The 23,420-nt window shown below is 43.4% G+C and overlaps 1 protein-coding gene across 1 annotated transcript in view; it reads left to right on the top strand.

Moving 5' to 3' along the window:
* F13A1 (coagulation factor XIII A chain) overlaps positions 1 to 23,420 on the top strand; it is a 139,846-nt gene that overhangs the window by 4,817 nt on the left and 111,609 nt on the right. Inside the window, exon 3 of the mRNA XM_043449561.1 lies at positions 10,306 to 10,494. Within this exon, the coding sequence (XP_043305496.1) occupies positions 10,306 to 10,494 (189 nt within the window). The remainder of the gene's footprint in view (positions 1 to 10,305; positions 10,495 to 23,420) is intronic.

Genomic DNA, 23,420 nt, shown 5'->3' with positions numbered 1-23,420 from the left:
TCTTGTAGGTTCCTGGCCGCCAGTGGAGGACTTATATCCGAGGATGACTGCTTCCAGGACAGTTGTTGTGCAGTTGCTCAGTCGTGTCCTACTCTTTGTGACCCTGTGGACTGCAGCACGCTCGGCTTCTCTGTCCTTCACCATCTACCGGAGTTTGCTCAAACTCATGTCCATTGAGTGGGTGATGCCATTCAACCGTCTCATCTTCTGCTGCCCCCCTCTCCCCCTGCCCTCAATCTTCCCCGGCATCAGAGTCTGCCTCCAGGATAACAAAGTCCTAAGCCAGACTCTCTTCATTGGTTTCACGGGAGTTTTCCAAAGGGTCCCTTCAGCAAGCTGCTCTTGTGTGATGGACTAGAAGGGCAGAGAGGGCAAGAGGAGGAAAAGGGGGGAAACGCAAGATTCTCCCCTTTGCGTAGTCTTGTGGCAGTGGATGTAGACAATATGTGTTGAGTGTATGTAATATCTTTAATAGGGCTTCCCAGGTAGCTCAGCAGTAAAGAATCCACCTGCCAATGCAGAAGATGCAAGTTCAGTCTTTGGGTCAGGAAGATCCCCTGGAGAAGGAAATGACAACCCAATCCAGTATTCTTGCCTGGGAAATATCCTGTGGGCAGAAGAACCTGGCAGGCTACAGTCCGTGGGGTCACAAAAAGAGTCAGACATGACTTAGCGACTAAACAGCAACAACGCTTTTAATGCAGAGCTTCAGTGAATATTTGGTTAAGAATGATTTTTGCCTGTGTTTCAAAATGTACAATCAAACATAAGGTTCCTCCCATAGGGCAGCATGCGATGTAATAAACATTGAGATGTTTGAGCTGATGGGGGAACCCAAGCTGTGGTGGTGTTTGATGCCCTCCTGTGTTTTTAGGGATCCTTCATGGCTCCCCTTTGAACTCAATTGTAGCTGAGAAAAATATCTGAAAATCCCCTCAGCTTGTTTGGATTTGCATCTATTTCTAATAGGCTGTGCTGCATATGCTCATTTGGTGTTTTTGAAAATCTCTCCACAGCCTTCCCGGTCTCAAAGGTTATTTTAGCAGGAGATGTAATGTTCCGGAAGATAAGCTTGTATTCTTGCTCTGGTTCAACTCTATGTTAGCAACAATGGGGATCATTTGCAGCAGTAATTATAATTCTCATTTGACAGATCTAATGCAATTTGAATTCAAACTGGAAAGCAAACTCAATCTATAAAAAAAAAAAAAAAAAGAAAATCAAATGCAGGCAGGATCTAGTATTTTAGGGCTAAAGGGATCTGTGCCTTTCTGATTATCTCCCCCGTCCCTGCCCCTCCCTCCAAGTCAGAGCTAAATCAACTAATTGACTAGTAGGTCATCTCTCCTTTGTGCAGAGGAAACCTCTCTTGGTTCAAGAATTTACTGAAAGAATAAAAAAGACCTTCAGAGTACGATTAAGAGATGATGCTGAGTAGAGCTAGTTCACACTTCTCTTGATTTGTGGGAAAATGTTCAATGATCGTGTCAGGAACTACGCTAAGATCTCTCTGGGGACATAAAAATGAACAAGTCAACACCTGGCCTCAAGCAACTGTCCCTTTAGTAGTTGAAACCAACAAGTGGGAGGAGTGGCCAGTGGTGTCAGTAGACTGGGGAAGAGGACACCTGAGTTAGGGCTTAGAAGATGACTAAGAGTGTCCCAGGCAGACGAGTGTATGGAAGGGCATTTCTAGCAGAGAGAACAGTGTATGTTAAGTAGTGAGGACAAGAGAGGGGAGGAGGGGCCTGGGAAAGGTAAGCAGGAATCACATCATAACAGGCTTTGAAGACCTTACCTTTCCTCCTCCAGACACAGTGCACTTGCCAAGGATTCTAATTAGCAAGTGACACAATCAGAATTATGTTTATTCAAAAAATGCTAATGTTGAGAAAATGGAGAGAAGGAAGCACATTTGGAGGCTGTTGAGATACTTCAGGCCAGAGGAGAAGCAGACCAGAGGGGTTTAGTCCCTGGAGAGAGCGTTAGACTCAGTTTTCTCATTCTAGCTTCTGCTGAGCATTTCTTACACATTCAGGATACAGGGCATCTTTTTCGCCCCCCCCCCCCTTTTTTTTTTGGCCATGCCACAAGGCATGTAAGATCTTAGTTCCCCAACCAGGGATTGAACTACATTGGAAGCATGCAGTCTTAACCACCAGGGAAGTCCCTCAGAGTACAGGACATTTTAATATTAATAGCCACAATTAAAAACAGTAAGTTATTTAAGAAAATGTTTTTAATGATTCTAATGAATGATGGTTTAAAATTCTGGGTATCCAAAAGGAATATGAGAAAGGAAACTTTATCCTGTTGTTTTCACAATAAAGAGACCTACCTCCTCATAGACAGTATTTATACCTATCATTTGGTAATAATATTATCAGAGATTGCATGGAGAACTAAGTTCACTAGGGAATTCCTAGAATATGAACCTAAACACTTAACTTATTTAAGGGTTCCATCTGTGACAGGTATAATCATTCTCTGAAGAATATTTTTACAAACTAAGGAGAAAATAATCTACTTTTAATCCAATTTTTTCCTATTAGGAGAAGGGTAGGAGGACAGGGAGGCAGCTGGCTCATGAGGAAAGATTTTTTTTTTAGCAGTCCATTTTCTGATGCTTTGGAATTAGGCTAAATTGTGTTAGGTAGACTTTTTTGAAAGCTGTCACTTTGAAAAGAGAAAGCTGCCAAGTTTCCAGCTACAATATCTCCCTAAAAAACAAAAAAACAAAACAAAACAAAACATGGCTTAGCGATGAGTTGTTCTATTCTGCCTGTAAGTGGGCTTGGCCAGGGAGAAGCAAATTCATTTCCTGTTTGTGGCGAATGAAGCCTAGGCAATGAGAAGTTTCCTTCCATCTAAACTGTGTCTTGTTAAGCCAACAAACAAGGCAAGAATCAGTATGCCAGCTTAATAAGTGTTTCCTGAGGCCCTGCTACATGTGAAGGAGCAATACCAAGCAAAATGTTCAAGAAAAAGATATCATTTTCTTGATATCTTATGACAACCTGTGCTCATATCTTATGACAACCATCTGCGGAGTCCTTGCAGTTATGAGGTATTAAAAGAAAAAAATACTTGACTTGATCTGTGGGTGACCAGCTGTGAGCAGTAAAAGAAAAGGGGTTCATTCAGTGGTGCTGGGGACCTCATCTCCCTCGCCAAGACTTGGGGTAACCCTTCATAAATATATAGATTATTGTTGTTCAGTCACTAAGTCATGTCCGACTCTTTGCAACCCATGGACTGCAGCACGCCAGGCTTCCCTGTCCTTCACTATCTCCTGGAGTTTGTTCAAACTCATGTCCATTGAGTCAGTGATGCCATCCAACCATCTCAGCCTCTGTCATCCCCTTCTCCTCCTGCCTTCAATCTTTCCCAGCATCAGGGATCTTTTCCAATGAGTCAGTTCTTCACATCAGGTGGCCAAAGTATTGGAGTTTCAGCATCAGTCCTTCCAGTGAATATTCAGGACTGATCTCCTTTAGGATGGACTGGTTGGATCTCCTTGCAGTCCAAGGGATGCTCAAGAGTCTTCTCCAACACCACAGTTCAAAAGCATCAATTCTTTGGTGCTCAGCCTTCTTCATGGTCCAGCTCTCACATCCACACATGACTACTGGAAAAACTGTAGCTTTGATTACATGGACCTTTGTTGGCAAAGTGATGTCTCTGTCTTTTAATGTGCTGCCTTGGTTGGTCATAGCTTTTCTTCCAAGGAGAAAGCAGCTTTGAATTTCACCACCCATGGTGATTTTTGAGCCCAAGAGACTAAAACCTGCCACCGATTAGGAGATTACATTGGCGAGAGAGCAACATGACTGCCGCTTCCTTCTCCTGAACAAACTCTCCTGCCCGTTGCCCCCCTGCAGGTCATACATGTCTGACTACAGTCTAGAAATTTATCTCTTTAAACTCAGCTTTTCAGTGGAGCATTTAATCTTCCATAGTTTAGTCAAGTTTTATTTTTTAAATGGAAGCTTTCTCTTAGTTTCAATGATTTTAGCATAAACTTTTAAAAGATTATATAGGAAAATTTCACTTACCATTGACTTAATTGTTTCCCACTTAGGGTACCACTGTGATTCCCTATAATTTTTTTTCTTTCTTTCTGAAGGCATTGACTTAGAGTGATATTGCAATAGAAAAGATATAGATCACTTAGAATAGACAATATTAAAAAAAACAAACATGTTTTGAATTAAACATTGTCAAATACACCATGTAGGCTACATTATTTTAAAACAAACTCTTCACGTATATCTTAGCATATATTTAGCATATATACTTGTTTTCACTACGAAAAAGGTATAAAACTATGATTGGTGGGGATGGGAGCTGAAGTTTTGTATATGCAAAGGAGTTCATTAGCACTTTTTTTTTTTACCCTTTGTAATGAGTGGTCTAAGTGAGCTGTGAAGACATGGTATTTTTATTCCAATCTGAAACAAAACTGCTGGTCTGGAGGCTTCCTGTTTTAAAACTCCTGCATTATCTTCAGCAGTATTTATATACCATCCTGAATATATTGAGAATGAAATTGTCTGATAAATGACATTGAAAGCACTCGTATGGTTAATGCTATATTAAATGGAATGATCTATTTTAAAATGAGTAGCCAACTCCTAGTTTCAGATTTTCAGGTTTTATTACATTGGTTTAAAGTGAAAAGTGGCATGTTTGCTATGAAATTTTAAAATATTACCCCAGGCTCAGCTCAGTAGGGCTTCCCTGGTGGTACAGCTGGTAAAGAATCCGCTTGCAATGAGGGAGACCTGGGTTCGATCCCTGGGTTGGGAAGATCCCCTGGAGAAAGGAAAGGCTACCCACTCCAGTATTCTGGCCTGGAGAATTCCATGGACTGTATAGTCCACGGGGTGGCAAAGAGTCGGACACAACTAAGTGACTTCAGGTCTTCAGGCTCAGTAACAAGATGATTAAGATGCAGTCCGGTCCTTAAGGGACTTACAGACCCCTAGATAAAATCACCTATATTAGGACGATACTAAGTGGCTGATGATAATAGACATTTTTAAAAAGAAAAGCATATTCTGAAAATCTGGAAGAGAAAATGACTCACTCCACCTGTAGAAATTCAAGAAAAGAACGGCAGGCCTGTCTGCTAAGAAGCATTGTCTTATTTAATCTCCACTCTGCTGTCATTCTGCAGATGAGGAAACTGAGGCACAAGTTTATGTAACTTGCCCAAAGTCACGAAGATAGTCAGTTTCAGAACTGAGATCTGGGTCCAGGCAGTCTGGTTCCAGAATCCATACTCTTATCCATTGTGCTATTCTACTTCTCCTAGTATACTAATAACAATATAATAACAATAATTTTGAGATTTTACTATGTGCCAGATAGTGTGCTAAAGCATTTTATATACACTGTTTCTTTTTCATTTAACGCTTATACCAACCCTGTGAGGTATTTCGTTGCCTTTCTAAAAATAAGAAAACTGGACTCAGATTAAATAACTTCTCAGAGTTGCACAATTAGTGATGTATCTCCCAAAACATATTCTGAAAAATCCTCCACACAAAGAAATACTTCCCATAGCCATTCAGCTTCGGAAAGCATTCTACCTGTAGGAGATTTGCAGTGCACAGCAGCATGTGACAGTCCCCCATAAATTTTGCAAGAACCCTGATTGGGTGCGTGCATGCTAAGTCGTTTCAGTCTTGGCTGACTCTTTACGACCCCCCGGACTGTAGCCTGCCAGGCTCCTCTGTCCTTGGGATTCTCCAGGCAAGAATGCTGGAGTGGGTTGCCATTTCCTCCTCCAGGGGATCTTCCCGACCTAATGACTGAACACAGGTCTCCGGCATTGGCAGGCAAATTGTTTACCACTGAGCCACCAGGGATGCTCAGGAATCCTGATTAACTCTGGTTAAACCAGCACTTCCCAAACGGATTTAACCCTGGCTGTTCCTTCAATCCTGCATGTATATCCCATGGGATTAGAACTTCATAATGCCACATAAGGATGAACTGACTTCAGTCAGGCTCACTAGATGCTAACCAGGTTCACTAGACTGGGGTATGGAACTGGAAAGCCAGGGTTTTCATTTGCAATGAGAGCTAGAACCTCTGAGAACCTGATGGCAAAGAAGGACTTGCATTTCTCTCTCTGGCTTTATTTTTCCACACAGGCAGACCTGCTCGGGAAACCGCTCGTTTTTAGGGGCAGGTCATCATGCAGGGAGGGGTGGCAGGAGCCAAGGCTGATCCTGGCGGTGCCCTGGGGTCAGGTATCACTCCAGACAGACTGGACTCTCCCCACCTCACCTGGAAGGCCGACCCGACAGCCTCCCAGCTGACCTTTTTGCCTCCAGCACCACCACCCTCCAGTCTGTTTTCCTCTCTGTCACCAGGAGAGGCAATTTCAGTTTGTCTCTGCATCCATCTAACCATATTCATTTGCTAGTTCAGCTTCTTCACTGGGTTCCCAGTGCAGTTGGAGTCCAGACTCCTTACAGGGACTTCAAGGCTTGCTGCCTTCTTGTCCACGGTGCTTGCCTTGCAACCCTCCCCTCAACCAATCACTTTTCAGCTTTGTTTCAAAAAAACATTGATTGATTTTGACTGTACAAGATCTCCGTTGCCGCATGGGGGATCTAGTTCCCTGGACCAGGGATTTCACCTGGGGCCCTGCATTGGGAGCATGGCGTCTTAGCCGCGGGGCCATCTGGGAAGTCTCCACCTTTCCGCTTTGAAAGTAAACCATGCACTCTCTCCCCTCAGTCTCCGCTCATCCTCCTTTCTCTCCCACCTCTCTTTCTGCCTGGAAAACTTGCTTTTGCTTTCAGACCCCTATTCATACCTCAGTTCCTCTGGAATGCTTCCCGAGTCTCCCCTAGTCTGGGTTAGGGGCTCCTGGCCAGAAACCCTCACACACTCATCATTCGTTTCATCTATCAGAGTGTTTTACTTTTTCATGACACTATATCATAATTACCTGTTCACTTTTCCATATCTAACACTGTGCATTTTATTTATTTAGCAGTGACCTAATGTTTCTATATCCATGTCTTGAATGACAGCATAAAATTGCATATTTATTAAACTCCTGGTGGACGGGAAGTTAGGAAGGACATTAAATGTACTGAATGTATATGCCTGTATGCTGACTCACTTCAGTTGTGCCTGACTCTTTGCTACCCACGGACTGAAGCCAGCCAGGCTCCCCTGCTCTGTCCATGGGCTTCTCCAGGCAAGAGTCCTGGAGTGGGTTGCATCCCCTCCTCCAGGGCATCTTCCCAACCCAGGGAAGAACCTGCATCTCTTATGTCTCCTCCATTGGCCACCTGCTGGGTGGCTAAGATGGTAAAGAATTGAATATACACTTAGGGTCTAAAATTATCTTAAGAATTTGGAACAATTAACCTAATATAATAAGATAAAACTTAATGTGAAACAAGTAAGGCCCTAAATTAGGCTAAAAAGAAAAAACAATTGCATTGATAGAAATGGTTAAATAACAATATGAGTAAGTGACTTATAGGGATCTGACTGAGTTTTAATCCACTACTGGTAGAAGTGAGATCAGAATGTATTTTAAAAGTTTTGCTTCACCACATGCTTAATGTAAATCAACAATAAGAGTATCCAAAACACACTAATGCTACTTTGGACTGAAATCACAGAAATTTATTTCAGAAGATGCAGTGGCCTCGTTGGTTTTCACTGGGAAAACCATAACCAAAGATGTATTTAATTCTAGGAAAAACACTACAAGACAGAGTTTCATAAAATGGAGCATATATATTTCAGAGCAGGTAAAAGGTCTAGAAATAATGTCTTAAAGGACAACTGAAGGCATAGAGAATGCTTTACTCAGAGGAACACTCATAGAAGTCTTTATATACTGAATGAGTGCCAGATGAAATGAATAGAACATATTCTATATTTATGCGGAAGTTAGAACCAGAACCTATGGTTAGAAAAATTATAGGCAAGCAGATGTCAGTTTGTCTTAAAAGGATTTTTCAAATAATTGGATTATATAAAAATGAGCTGTTTGCTTTATATGATAGTGGGTTCCCTGTTCAGATGGAGACTAAAAGCCTAAGTACTAGGATTTTCATGGAGGTGTTTCATGCAGCAGGTCTACCAGATGGTCTAGCCATCCCTCTGCCCTCTGAGACTCTGTGATGCCAATATCAATATATTCCTTCCACGGTGCTGATGAATGAAGAGTCGATTCAACTCTTTTTTGAGGAATTAGGTTTTTAGACATTAAAAAAAAAAACCAGCATTATGAAAAGTCAAGATGTAAAGAAAGAGGGCCAAATGAGTTGATTCCTGAGGTCCTTCTCAAGTGGGACATTTATGATTCTTCAGCTCTTTCTGAAGCTAGTTTTACACTGAGGATTGTGACCTTAATAAGACCAGAGCACTTAGGGGGAAGGCAGCTTGGAAGACAGAGGTGTAGAAATAAATGTCTTCGGCCCACAGCCTCCTAAAGGAGCGAAACTGCACTCCGGGGACCATGCACTCCAGCAGGGCTCTGCGATGCCGCAAAGGCAGAACTGCATCTCGTGCTTTCCGTTTGCTTCAGTGTCACGGTCAGAATAGCTCGCTGAGGACCACACCATGCGAAATATAAAATAACTCCATCACAGTTCGTAGTCAGCGAGCCACAAAGAAGCCTCTGGTCCCAGATATAACGTCAGACCCATTCTCCTGGGAGGATATTCAATCTTTGTAGACAGTCTCAAGAAATCAGTGTCTTCATCCTAAAGGTGAGAAAACTCAGCTTCTGAGAGGCAACCTCCCTGACCTAAGTAATGATGAGAGCTGAGATCAAATTCAGGATTACCTGGACTTTGAATTAATCCCAGGTGTTTCGGGGACTCCTAGATTTCAGAACTATGGAGTATCTTAATGAACCCAATTTCTCTGTTTTGCCTATGAGACAAAATGAGCTCAGAGGGGACCAGGCATCCTGCTCAAGACTCCTGTGTAAAAGCAAAGAAGGCAGTGAGTCTTACGGGGTGAAGCCCCCAGCACGCCGTCTACACAGCGTGAGCACAAACCATGCAGCCGGCACGGCCCGGAAACGAGAGGGAAGTCAGGGTGGCAGGACTCCCTGCCGACGTGGTCAGGAAAAGAGAGGGAACTCAAGATGGCAGGACACCCTCCGCCATCCCTCGCCCAGTTTTCTCTCCCCCGTGGCCCTTTGGAACCCCAAATGCATACACAGAACTCTGTTTTTAGATCCCATGGGCTATAACCTGCCAGGCTTCTTTGTCCGTGGGATTCTCCAGGCAAGAATACTGGAGTGGGTATCCTCTCCCTTCTCCAGGGGGATCTTCCCAACCCAGGGACTGGACCCAGGTCTTCTGCTTTGCAGGCAGATCCTTTAGCCCGAGCCGCAAGGGAAGCCCCCTTTAGACTAGATCTTCTAAACTGCACTGTAGATGGGTAACTACAGTTGCCGTCACACCAGTAATCATCGCAGACAAAATGGGGAATAAAACCTAAAGGAGATCTAACTTTCATCCAGTGTTATCATGTCTCAGATAAATATATAACTGACATTTACACTCCCAATTCCACACATCAGAGGAAAAACCTGAAGATTTTGGCATCACACCAGGGTTTGCTTCCAGATTGGTCGGTTAGTAGCCAGGGAAATGCGAAGCGTGTTTCTGCCTGTTCAATGTGGGAACAATCCTACCGACCTCGTAGAAACACTGATACGCTTCCCCCACACCTGTTCCCTCTGTTACCTGCTTTTGAAGGACAAGATCTCCTTTTAGAATTATGGAAAGGGAGGTTTACCCTTCCTGAATAAGAGGAGAATTTTGGATTAATGGTCAACTTTGTCCTCAGAACATTCCTTGGAAGCTTTGTCAGATTTGATCCCTCTCCTTTTAAAGATAAAAAATCGAAACCTGCTATTCCCTGCCTTTTCCACCGTAGAGACGCTGTAGTCGTTGCGGGAAGCAGCTGACTGCATGAACACCAGTGTAAGGCTTGGACGGGAAGCTTTGATTCGAGTCCTGGTTTCTCTGTATCTAGACCTGTACGCTAGGCATCACCATCACTGCCCTCTTATCCCCGAAGTGGGATCTGAAGCAGGGTCAGAAGGGGAAAGGGCTTTTTGAAAGTCTTCTTTGAATGCAAGGATGTCACAAGAGACCGATTCTGAAATCTACCAGCCCCCTGTATAGAGTTTTATCTAATAAACCTACTACCTTGCGTCTTCAGGAAAAATAGTCTTGTTTTTTTGAGTGTGTGTTTAAACCAAAATGACTCAATGTTTTCCTTGATTGTTTTCTTTGTGTATAGACTACCTTAATGTCACGGGTGTTCACCTGTTCAAGGAGAGGTGGGATAGCAACAAGGTGGACCACCACACCGACAAGTACGTCAACAACAAGCTGATTGTGCGCAGAGGACAGTCTTTCTACATTCAGATCGACTTCAACCGTCCCTATGACCCCAAAAGAGATCTCTTCAGGGTGGAGTATGTCATTGGTGAGTGCCATGTGCAAGCCCTACTCATGACAGCCATGATACCCTGGCTTATAATTGCAGAGTGGTACCGGTGTATTTCCTGGAATCATGCTTTAACAGTTGGCTGGAACTGGGATTAATCACATACAGTCTCTGTACGTTACACTCTAAGGTGGGTCTGATACATTGCCAAACATCAATAAATCATTTGCCTAGTCAGGCAAAGGTCTGGTATAATAAAAGTGAGCACAATTGGCATAAAATGTTAAAGTATGTAGAGAAAAGCATACATTGCTGATATATATGCAATTTAATAACCTGGAAAACAATTTGGCATATCTGTTCATATTAAAAACACATATGTCCTTTGACCCTGCAGTTTCACCCTTAGAAATCTATACCAGTGATATTTAAAATCTTAAAATCCATCTTTAAAAAGTGGGCCTTATTTTCTGCAGTGTTGTGACAAAAGCATCCTAAGAGTAAACAGCATTCAGTAGTGGAAGGGTTGAAAATACTGTGACATAGTCACATAATGGATTGTGAGCTCGACCTAAAACAGATGACTTCAAGAGAGGTGGTGAGAAAGCAAAATATAGAAGAGTGTACACAAGATCTGTACCTGTGTGTGTAAATGCGCGTGTGCACAGATCAGTAAAGTATTGTGAGTTCAGGAAAAGATTATGAAGCATACACATCGGTGTTGACGTGGGGTCCATGGTGGAAATATAGCCAAAATAAAGGCAAGAGAAGCAAAAGGAAAGGGAACCAAGTAGGAAAAGGAGGGGGGAATACGTGAGCACAATGTGACTATGTGGAGTCATCGATGTAAAATCATTGATCTATAGGAATAAATATAATTAAAAGTATTAAAATCACAACTAAAAATGCATACTGCCTTAGGGGAAAAAATCTAAGGCTGCTGATCACTTGAGGAATATGGTTTGTGCTTAACTGAGCTTTCAATGTGAATTCACACAGAAATGTAGGGAACTTGTTTGAAGAGAGAAGAGAATGGGGAGAGGAGAAAAGAGATCCCTGAGTCAGAATAAACAACATCAGTGAGGCGATTGAGTGCTACACAGAATTGTTTGTTACCCCAATTGTGCAATTAGGAAAGGGGAAACTAAATTAACCGTTCTTGTATGTTAGGCAAAGTAAAATAACACAGTTTAATAACTCTTATTGTTAATATTTTTTAATAATGGGTACTTTAGGTGAGAGAAGAATCCACAGCTAATTTTTAAACAATATTTTGAAATATGAAGAAAATTTATTTTTGTTTCTTTCCCTAAGTTCATTTATTTTTCTTTTGTGTGTATGTGTGCATGCTTGTGTGGACTAGATATGATTAAAACGTCCTTGACACATTTATAATAAAAGGATCACTTCACACATGTCAATAAATACCTACAGTTTTCTTTCAACTTAATGGGGATTTTTTTTGCCTTCATCTTTATAAGCAAATATTTCGGGCAGTGAGGGAAGGATAGGGAAGCTTGGCCCCTAAACTGGATGTCTCTGAGGTCTCAGATCCTCTCCCGTAATCACTCATGAAAGAATTATAGTAATGAAAGTCTCAGGAAGAATAAGATGACTGTCTTAGATCAGGTTTCTAGGACACAGACTCAGAGAAGGAGATCTGTGTGAAACGAGATTTCTGGGGTGCGGTCTTGGGGTCACCATCTGAGCAGGAGTGCAGGGGTCAGTGTCGGACAGAGCGAGGAGCTGAGCTCCGCTGAGCAAAGGCGTCAGGGGGTCCTCTGGAGCTGGATTGTGTCTTCAGGATTGGCCAGTCTTGAGGCAAGGGCATAGGCCCTTTATATTCTAGCACAGACTGTCATTGACCATAAGCTACCCCCAGGGAGGGGGTATTTAGTTAGTTGGGTCTCTAGGGCTGAGGGTAAACCCCTGAGGGCCCTGAGCCTCCAGCACTCCCAGCATCCGGGACAAGGATGCCTCCATCCTAAACGCAAACAGTCTGGACCGCAGACCATAGCATCCATGGCAGTAAGCACTTAGTCTTGTCTTTTTATAAAAAAAAGACATAGTACTACATTTGTTCCTTCAGCAAAAAGGTGAGGGGCGGAAGCATAGCAGATTTGCCTTTGAGATAAAAATCTGCGTATTTTAAAAACCAGTACATCTCACATAACTCAATGTCAAGAAAAAGCATTGAATTCAATAAAAAATGGGCAAAAAGACTTGAACAGACATTTTCCAGAGAAAACATAGAGATGGTCAACAGGCACACGACATGCAGCTCAGCATCCCTGCTTTTTAGAGAAATGCAAATCAGAACCACAGTGAAGGATTGTCCTACACCTGTCACAAGGGCCATCGTCAAAAGTCTGCAAATAAGTGTTGAAGAGGATGTGGAGAAAAGGGAACCCTCCGACACCATTGGTGAGAATGTACATTGATGCAGACACTGTGGAAAACAGTATGGAGCTTCCTCAAAAAGATTTTTTAAGTGAGTACTACCACGTGATCTAGCAAGTCAACTCCTGAATGTACAACCCCCAAACACTTTAAAACACTAACTTTAAAATATACACACTCACCAGTGCTCACAGCAGCACTGTTTGTATACAATAGGCAAGATGTGGAAGCAACCCAAATGCCCATCAACAAATGATTGAATTAAGATGATTGTGTGTGTGTGTATACATATATAATGGTGGAATATTACTCAGCCATAAAAAGGAATGAAATACTACCACTGGCAGCAACATAGATGGACCTAGAGAATACTGTGCTTGGAGAAATGTCAGACAAAGACAAATACTATATAATATTACTTACATGTAGTATTAAATCTAAAAAGTAATACAAATGAATGCATATACAAAACAGAAACAGAGTCATTGACTTGGAGAAAAAGAAAGCCTTGTGGTCCCCAAAGAGGAGAGAGAAGAGGGAAGAGACAAACTCAGGGCGTGGGAGTAACAAGCTGCTGCATATGAAACAGATAAGCAACAAGGTCTTACTGTGAAACAGAGGGAACTGTACCCACGGTCTTGTAATAATATTTAATAGAGTATATTCTGCAAAAATAGTGAGACACTACCCGTGTACCTGTAACACACACAGTGTTGTAAACCAACTCTACTTCAATTAAAAAAAAATTGCTATAATAAGAGGAGACAAGTATTGATTATGAGTAAGAAATGCAATTCAGTGCACAGGTTTGTATATGCAAGTGTACTTCAATTTCAAAAAACCTAGAACGTGGCAAAGTGATTTAAAAAACAGAAAAGAATACTTCATAAAAAATATGGGAGTCATAACAGCCTTCCAGTATTTATCTTAGGGTGTTTAAAACACAGATTTATCAACAAAGATCAATTTACATACTATTTCAAAGAGTGTAACTATTGCATAGAGAGCCCTATTGCCTTATTAAAAATACAGAGAAAATAACCACACATATGTGCTTCTGGTTTGCACGTCTCTGTTATCGCTCCTTCCTTCCCTCTGACTTTGTATAAGCTGAGCTGGGTTGCCTTAATACCCTGGAGATTTCTTGTGTGGCTGTCCTCAGAACCTAGGGTCATGGGATTTATTTATAAGTGATTCCGCCTTCAAATCGAGTTTCTTTCCTTTTAAATATTTAAGTGAATAGCCTCTCTTTTGGCCCCAGATTTAACCCATTGCATGCTGGCTTCCTCAGGCAGAGAAGGAAGGTGAGCGCAGAGCTGCTGCCCCTCCTGGGCCAGCGCTTCCCTCGCTTGTGCCCAGAGCTTCGATCGCTGCGTGCATTAGTGGCTGGCATGCACAGCTGTCTCTGAGAGTCACGCGGGAGGTGTTAATGACCTTGAGGAGGCGGGTACATCTGGAACATGTGCCCGGTCGTCTGTGGGGCCTTTTCCCTCTCTCCACCTCTGAGCCTACAGCTGCCACACATCATGGAAGGCAGCGGGCAGAGCACTAATTATAGGTTTTGTTAGTCTGGAGCTGGAGCCGTGAAAACCTGGGAAGAGCGTGTGGTGTTAATATGCTGTGACTTTAGCTTGGGCTCCCTACTTGTTTGAGACTTCTCTGAGACAGAGTCATTCCAAGGAGAGAATTTTTTTTAATTAATTTATTTTAATTGGAGGCTAATTACTTTACGATATTGTAGTGGATTTTGCCATACATTGACATGAATCAGCTGTGGGTATACATGTGTTCCCCACCCTGAACCCCCCTCCCACCTCCCTCCCCATCCCATCCCTCAGGGTCACCCCAGTGCACCAGCCCTGAGCGCCCTGTCTCATGGATCAAACCTGGACTGGTGATCTGCTTCACATATGATAATAGGCATGTTTCAATGGTATTCTCTCAGATCATCCCACCCTCACCTACTCCCACAGAGTCCAAGAGACTGTTCTATACATCTGTGTCTCTTTTGTTGTCTCGCATATAGGGTCATCGTTACCATCTTTCTAAATTCTATATATATGTGTTAGTATACTGTATTGGTGTTTTTCGAGGAGAGGATTTGCAGCTCTCTTCCTCTCCAGCTCTCCCTCCTCAAAACAAAAAGTTTAGCTTGCCCAGTGAGCCCTCCAGATGGGCTGCGAGGTCCTCGGGCACGTTTCTTTCTCCCTGGAGTCCAGTTGCAGGAGCGCAGGGACACTGAGGCCAGCACCTCGGACGCTCTCCTGACCTTTTTAGCCCCTCCACGGCGCTCATAGCTCCAGGCTTCGTATTTCTGGGCCCCGCAGAAAGAAGAGGGGAAGGATGGTGTTCAAAAAGCCTGATCCTCTTATCAGAACAGCAGTTTCCCCCAAAGCCCCAGCAAGCTCTTTATGGCTCATGCACTACCCTTCCCTGTAAGAGAAGCTGTGAAGCTAGTCTCAAGACAACTAAGCTTGGCTGCTGTAGACGCCCAGGGGTGTGTGCTAGAAGTCCCTCAACCCCAGAGTCCAAAAGCGCAGCCTTTCCTGAGGACAATGACGGAAGTCACTCATGGTCACGGTCATCACGTGCCTGAGCATGAATGGGACCCCAGGCACTGCACATATTCTGTGTTGTTAATCCCATTAAAACACTGAAATAACCTCTACACTTCAATATTTCTAGTTCATCTATTTCTTTTTTTATTAAAAAAAATGTTTATTTATTTATTTGACTGCATATGGGATCTAGTTCCTTGGGCGTGCATGCTTAGTCATTTCAGTCATGTCCAACTCTTTGGGACCCCATGGACTGTAGCCCGCCAGGCTCCTCTGTCCATGCAGTTTCCCAGGCAGGAATAGTGGAGTGGGTTGCCATTTCCTTCTCCAAGGGATCTTCCCAACCCAGGGAATGAAGCTGTGTCTCCTGCTTGGTAAGTGGATTCTTTACCACTGAGCCACCTGGGAAGCCCATGAGTTTTATCTTAAGCCAGCGAGGGTGTCAGACTGATGTGTATTCAGGCTGGGAGTGACTTGAATGATGATTCTTCGGGGATTTGAGACTGGAGAGGAGGTGCTCCAGGGAGAGAGGGTGAGAGCCTGAATACAGGCACTTGTTGAAGAGTCGGAGAGGAGGGTGGGACTTGGGAGATGTGTCGGAGACAGAAACCTACTGAATCATGACTGGTGGTCTGGGTGGAGTGAGAGGGAGGTAGTCAGAAACAGCTCCTGGGTTGCTGGCCCATGTGCTGCTGACGATAGATGCTGGCATCCCCAAAGGAGATAAGTGCTTGCATGCTAAGTCGCTTCAGTCGTGTATGACTCTTTGTGATCCTATGCACCAAAGCCTCTTAGATCTCCTGCATTGGCAGGCAGGCTCTTTACCATTAGCACCACTTGGGAAGCCCAAATGAGATAAGGGATGGAGGAAATTCAGGAGAGAAAACCTGAGTGGGAAGTAATACTGATGCTGGTGACTCCTGTTGACATCTCGCTGACAGGCTCACGTACCAGGCAAGGGTGCTGCCCTCTTCTCAGTGATTAAGGGACTTAGCGTCACACTTGGAAAGAGCTGGGGCTGTAATTCAAACCCGGGCATCCTCTCCTAATTACAACGCATAGGACCTGTGCCACTGAAGCAGTAGAGGTATAAATGTGATTCTGTTTGTTCCTGCTGAGTTTGAAATAGTAATACTAGAGGGACTTCCAGATAAAATATGTCCAATGGATGGTCCCATATATGAATCGGAAGCTTAGGGGAAAAGTTTGGGTTGGATATATGGAAATGTGGATATCATTCATACATAGATCATTTAGAAAAAGTAAATCAAGGGAGAAATGGATGGAGGCTTAAATTCTGGGGGAAAATAATTTTTAAGGAGTCAGTCCAGGAGCTGGCACCCCTGGAGGAGACAGAGACCATGCGATTAGATAAGTTGAAGGGACACCAAGGAAGTGCAGTGTCACTAAATCAAAAAAAAAAAACAAAATTGGGTGCTTAAAGAGGAAATTGTTTGATGTTTTTGGAAGAGAAGAAGATAATTTAGATAATATCTAGAGAAGACTGTGGGTAAGAGGCGGGATATTTTGTCTTGGGTGTCTGTTTCAGGATTGAAGGCACTTGAACTTGCACGTAGGCAGAAGAGATGGAGCCAGCAGAGAAAGAGTCCTGAAGATTCCGGAGAATGCTGGAAAAAGTAAAAACAGCTTGAAGTGGCTTGGTTGAGGGGTTGATTGGCAGATTATCTTCTGAGGATGTTGGGAAAGAGATTGGGGGTGGGTGTTACTATATTTGGTAGAGAGACAGGGAGCTGATTATCATGCCTGATGACCTCATCTTTCTCAAAGACCTAGGAGGTGAGCAGGTGCTGAAGGAACTTAGCGAGGCAAAGGACCATTTCTCATATCAGAGAGCATCACCCAAGTCCTTTAAGACTAGATGTCCCCGTGGATTTGGGTTTCAGACAGTTTAGGTACCATCACCAGCTTTGGTGGGGATGGACTTCCTCAGTTTCTCTGCTGAGAAATGTTTTGCCCCAAATTACACAGCTGGTAAGATGTGGAGAAAAGTTCCCTAGCCTATGCTCTTCCCAATATTTTATGAGGCATTTTTTTATGAGAATGGGTTACCTGTTCCATCATTTTAAAGCAACATAGATATGGGATGTCATTTCAGATTTTTGCTGCATGGACGGCCAGCATGTTCTTTCTCAAGCACTTCTGTGAAGTGACTAATAATGGCAGCTGAGAATCTAGGACAGTATTTCCCAGAGTGTGCTCTCTATGAATACCTGTCATGTGAGATGTTCCTTGAAAAAAAAAAAAAAAAGGTTCTGTGGTCAAACGCATTTGGGTCACGCTGTATTTCATGCCTCTTCTTGGAGAGCTCCAACACACATTATTGTATTACAGGCTCTGAGGAGACACATAGTCAAAGAAAGAAAGCATCCTCTTTAGCCTAACTTTCCCAACATTGTTTGACTCCAAACACTACTCCATCATATTTTTATTTTTATAATACTCTTTAGTAAAATGCAGAACTCACTCCAGGAAATGCTGAACTACAGTGCAAATAACCTTTGTTCTATAGAATACTGAAGAAGATGGATAGATGGGTTTGTAGACAGTGTGCTCTGGCAACTTACAGAATATCTGTTTCTTTTTCTTTTTGACGCTTACGATTTTGTGCCAACATTAAAATAACTCTGTCAATTTGGCATTAATATTCAGTAACTTTTCAAAAATGATTACTTTCCTTTTTCATATTTATATATTTACTTTCCATGCTTTTATTTGGCTTCTTTTATCATGAAGCCAATTTGCTTTCCTTTTGAATGTGTTTATTGAACGCTTATTAATAACCTTGCATGTGCAAAGTACTACACTGGGATTGGAGTAGTAAGATATGTTTAAACTTTGCCCTTGAAGAGTCTGGAAAGGATAGCCTGAACACTAGAGGTTGAGTTCAATGCCAACCTCTTGGGCAAGATGCCTGGAAAGCACCTTGGGAGAGACAGATTGTGGGGCTAGTTGGAGGAGACACCCTGGAAGTGCTATTTGAGCTGGGAATCAAAAGAAATGAAATGAAATTAAAAGATGCTTGCTCATTGAAAGAAGCGCTATGACAAACCCACACAGTGTATTAAAAAGCAGAGACATCACATTGCTGACAAAGATTTGTATTGTCAAAGCTATGGTTTTTCTAGTAGTCATACATGGATGTGAGAATTGGACCATAGAGAAGGCTGAGCACTGAAGAATTGATGCTTTTGAACTGTGCTATTGGAGAAGACCCTTGAGAGTCCCTTGGACTGAAAGGAGATCCAACCAGTCAATCTTAAAGGAAATCAACCCTGAATATTCATGGAAGGACTGATGCTAAAGCTGAAGCTCCAATATTTTGGCTACCTGACATGAAGAGCTGACTCATTGGAAAAGATCCTGATGTCAGGAAAGAATGAAGGCAGGAGAGGAAGCGGGCAACAGAGGATGAGATGGTTGGATGGCATCACTGACTCAATGGACATGAGTTTGAGCAAACTCTGGGAGATAGCTAAGGACAGGGAAGCTTGGTGTGCTACAGTCGATGGGGTCACAAAGAGTCAGACATGACTTAGCGACTAAACAACAACAATCAAAGGATAAATAGAGGCTGACCCAGTGGAATGGGAAAAAAAATGGGAAAGGTTAGTTGAGAAAAAAACCTTGGAAGCATATTGACAACCTTGTACACCCAGATAAATCTCTATGGAAGAGTTTTAAGCCGGGTATTTAAAAAAATCTAAGTTTTTAATTTCTAGATTACTGTGGAGAATGAGGAAGATAAATTGGAGGTGTGAGGTAATTGTCAGGGATGTAAGAGACTCAAGGGGACAGTCTTACTAACAGATGCCAAGGTGAATGTGTGATGCACCGATCTGTATGACTCTTCCTCTAGTAAATTGGAAATTTTTCTTTGCATAGTCAAGTCTTTAATAGTAAAGTCTGGGTGGCTCAGTGGTCAAGAATCCCCCTGCCAATGCAGGAAATGAGGGTTTGATCACTGGGTTGGGAAGATCCCCTCAAGAAGGAAGTGGCAACCTACTCCAATATTCTTGCCTGGAAAACTCCATGGACAGAGGAGCCTGGCGGGCTACAGTCCATGGGGTCATAGAGTGGGACACGACTGAGTGACTTAAAAACAACAACAACAGTGAAGTCATGCCCTTTGGTCAGAGGAAGCAGAGTGCGCTACAGTGCCTGGCCCTTCAGAGTTGTTTCAGGGGTGACAGTTCCTTTGAAAAAAGGGCTGGGAAGTAGCACAGAGGACAGGGAGGGTTTTGGAGTCAGAATCCTAGTTACACCATGTGGAACCATGATGGTCTCACTTGACCCCTTGGGTGACTGTTTCCTCAACTGCAAACAGGGATTATAATATGTGAAACAGTTTCTCATGGATTGTAGGAGATAATGTCCATGAAAGTGCATTTCTATTCTCACAACACAACTGAGAAGCAGGGTGGATAGGAGCTAACTTTGCTGGACATCTGGAAACCAGAGTTCACAAGAAGTGATGGATTTATGCAGGATGGCACAGTGGTGGGAGGCCCCCTGCACCTCACCTCCCTGCAAGAACATCAGAATCTTAGCCCAGTGGGCTGTCCACCTCGGCCCTCTAAAAGAGGACAGACATATTGTGCCAAGCTTGCAAAAAAGGGGTAAAATTAATCCTAGTTATGCTGTTTGGTACAAATAGCTGTGAAAAGAAGAGAAGCGAAAAGCAAAGGAGAAAAGGAAAGATATTCCCATTTGAATGCAGAGTTCCAAAGAATAGCAAGGATAGATAAGAAGGCCTTCCTCAGTGATCAATGCAAAGAAATAGAAGAAAACAACAGAATGGGAAAGACTAGAGATCTCTTCAAGAAAATTAGAGATACCAAGGGAACATTCCATGCAAAGATGGGTTCGATAAAGGACAGAAACAGTATGGACCTAACAGAAGCAGAAGATATTAAGAAAAGATGGCAAGAATACACAGAAGAACTATACAAAAAAGATCTTCATGACCCAGATAATCATGATGGTGTGATCACTCACCTAGAGCCAGACATCCTGGAATGTGAAGTCAAGTGGGCCTTAGGAAGCATCACCACGAACAAAGCTAGTGGAGGTGATGGAATTCCAGTTGAGCTATTTCAAATCCTAAAAGATGATGCTGTGAAAGTGTTGCACTCAATATGCCAGTAAATTTGGAAAACTCAGCAGTGGCCACAGGACTGGAAAAGGTCAGTTTTCATTCCGATCCCAAAGAAAGGCAGTCCCAAAGATTGCTCAAACTACTGCACAATTGCACTCATCTCACACGCTAATAAAGTAATGCTCGAAATTCTCCAAGCCAGGTTTCAGCAATACGTGAAGCCTGAACTTCCAGATGTTCAAGCTGGTTTTAGAAAAGGCAGAGGAACCAGAGATCAAATTGCCAATATCTGCTGGATCATCGAAAAAGCAAGAGAGTTCCAGAATAACATCTATTTCTGCTTTATTGACTATGCCAAAGCCTTTGACTGTGTGGATCACAATAAACTGTGAAAAATTCTTCAAGAGATGGGCATACCAGACCACCTGACCTGCCTCTTGAGAAACCTATACGCAGGTCAGGAAGCAACAGCTAGAACTTGACGTGGAACAACAGACTGGTTCCAAATAGGAAAAGGAGTACATCAAGGCTGTATATTATCACCCTGCTTATTTAACTTATATGCAGAGTACATCATGAGAAACACTGGGTTGGATGAAGCACAAGCTGGAATCAAGATTGTCAGGAGAAATATCAATAACCTCAGATATGCAGATGACACCACCCTTATGGCAGAAAGTGAAGAGGAACTAAAAAGCCTCTTAATGAAAGTGAAAGAGGAAAGTGAAAAAGTTGTCTTAAAGCTCAACATTAAGAAAACTAAGATCATGGCATCTGGTTCCATCACTTCATGGGAAATAGATGGGGAAACAGTGGAAACAGTGTCAGACTGTTTTGGGGGGCTCCAAAATCACTGCAGATGGTGATGTCAGCCATGAAATTAAAAGACACTTACTCCTTGGAAGGAAAGTTATGACCAACCTAGATAGCATATTAAAAAGCAGAGACATTACTTTGCCAACAAAGGTCCATTTAGTCAAGGCTATGGTTTTTCCAGTGGTCATGTATGGATGTGAGAGTTGGACTGTGAGGAAAGCTGAGTGCCGAAAAATTGATGCTTTTGATCTGTGATGCTGGAGAAGACTCTTGAGAGTCCCTTGGACTGCAAGGAGATCCAACCAGTCCATCCTAAAGAAGATCAGTCCTGGGTGTTCCTTGGAAGGACTGATGCTAAAGCTGAAGCTCCAATACGTTGGTCACCTCATGCAAAGAGCTGACTCGTTAGAAAAGACCCTGATGTTGGGAGGGACTGAGGGCAGGAGGAGAAGGGGATGACAGAGGATGAGATGGCTGGATGGCATCACCAATTCAATGGAGCATGAGTTTGAGTAAGCTCTGGGAGTTGGTGATGGACAGGGAGGCCTGGCGTGCTGCGGTTCATGGGGTCACAAAGAGTCGGACACAACTGAGCAACTGAACTGAACTGAGCTGATGCTGTTTGGTGGAGTAATTCATTTATTTTGCTCTAATCTCCTTGACTGTCCAACTGTAAGTGGAGATGTTTGCTGAGACATCAGACCGGCCTGACTCTTTTAGCGGTTTTATGTGAGATCCACTTCTCTGTTTTAACTCTAGACAGGCCCTCTGTGATGCCCCACCCCATTTTGGGTCTGAAGGGAGGACAATGGAAGAGAAGGCTTCCACCTCTTCCCTTTAGGGTGAGCCCTTAATGACCTTAGTCAGAACCAGCCACCTTGGGGTTGGTTCTCCAGTGAAACACTGTAACAAAATGAGAAAAGGCTGTCAGAAACGCCAAGAGGAGGCCACTGGGCTCTATCTTTTATCTCCCAGTGGCAGAGGAAAGGTAACAGTCACTGAACCTCTAAACAATAATCTCCAGTGTCTGCCGCATCCATGCAGACAGCTTAGTTAGTCAAATGGGAACCCTGACAAATCACAGACCACGTTCCACCAGAATCATCTGCCCGCAGCTCTAGCTGAAGTGACAGAGGCTGTTGGTCTTGAAGTGGGATGGATTGCCGTCTGCATTCTGGTGCCGGAGACCTACAGGGAGCCCGCTTTCCCTGCCTTGTGACCCAGTCCCACCCTATAGAGCTTGAGATTCTCAGCAGACCTTCGTGTCCGGGGGGCACCAGCCCTGTCTGCGTGTCTCATGGCATCCAGGGTAGTCAGGGGCACACATACAAAGGACCACAGATGCTGCGATGAGAAGCCTCACAGACGCCGACTCCCTCCCTCCCTCCTTCCCTGCTTCCTTCTCATTCCTCCGCTTTGCCTTCCCGTCTCCTCCTCTCTCTGTTTCTCTCTTCATACTTGTGTCTTAACATTGACCTCTCTCACTTTGGAGAATTCACACTTGGCTAATTAGCACCCACATCATTGGGACTGTCCTCTTCCAGCACTGGTGACCTAAACTCAGGGATTGAACAGCCTGGGCCTCCCTGGTTTTCCACAGAAATCCTAAGAAACTCTTGCAATTTGTGAAGTTAGGGCTGACAAAAGTGCATGAAGAAAAAAAGGTAACGAAAACGAATGTGCCCACTGTCATACCTTGCTCTTCAGTCTCCAGTCTGTAAAAAGAGAGAGCAACCAGGTGGAATTAAAACTCACTGAAGAAAGGATGAAAGTGGACTAATTATTCATAATCCGCACCCTCTCGTTACTTCTTGAGCGTGTTGTAAGAGCTGATGAGGGAATAACTGGAAAGCTCTTGGAGCTCCTTAGCGATAGCTGGTTGCTAATAAGATGACCCAGTTATCAGCCTTATTTTGAATATTGCAGCTGTATAGGAAAAGTGAAAGTGTTAGTTGCTCAGTCATGTCTCTTTGCACCTCCATGGAGCTCGCCAGGCTCCTCTGTCCAGGGAATTCTCCAGGCAAGAATACTGGAGTGGGTTGCCATTTCCTTCTCCAGGGGATCTTCCCAATCCA

This window comes from Cervus canadensis, chromosome 28 (genome assembly GCF_019320065.1).
Source record: "Cervus canadensis isolate Bull #8, Minnesota chromosome 28, ASM1932006v1, whole genome shotgun sequence".
Classification (NCBI taxonomy): domain Eukaryota; kingdom Metazoa; phylum Chordata; class Mammalia; order Artiodactyla; family Cervidae; genus Cervus; species Cervus canadensis.
The sequence above is the reverse complement of the archived record's forward strand: the minus strand, read 5'-3'. Positions and strand labels throughout refer to the sequence as shown.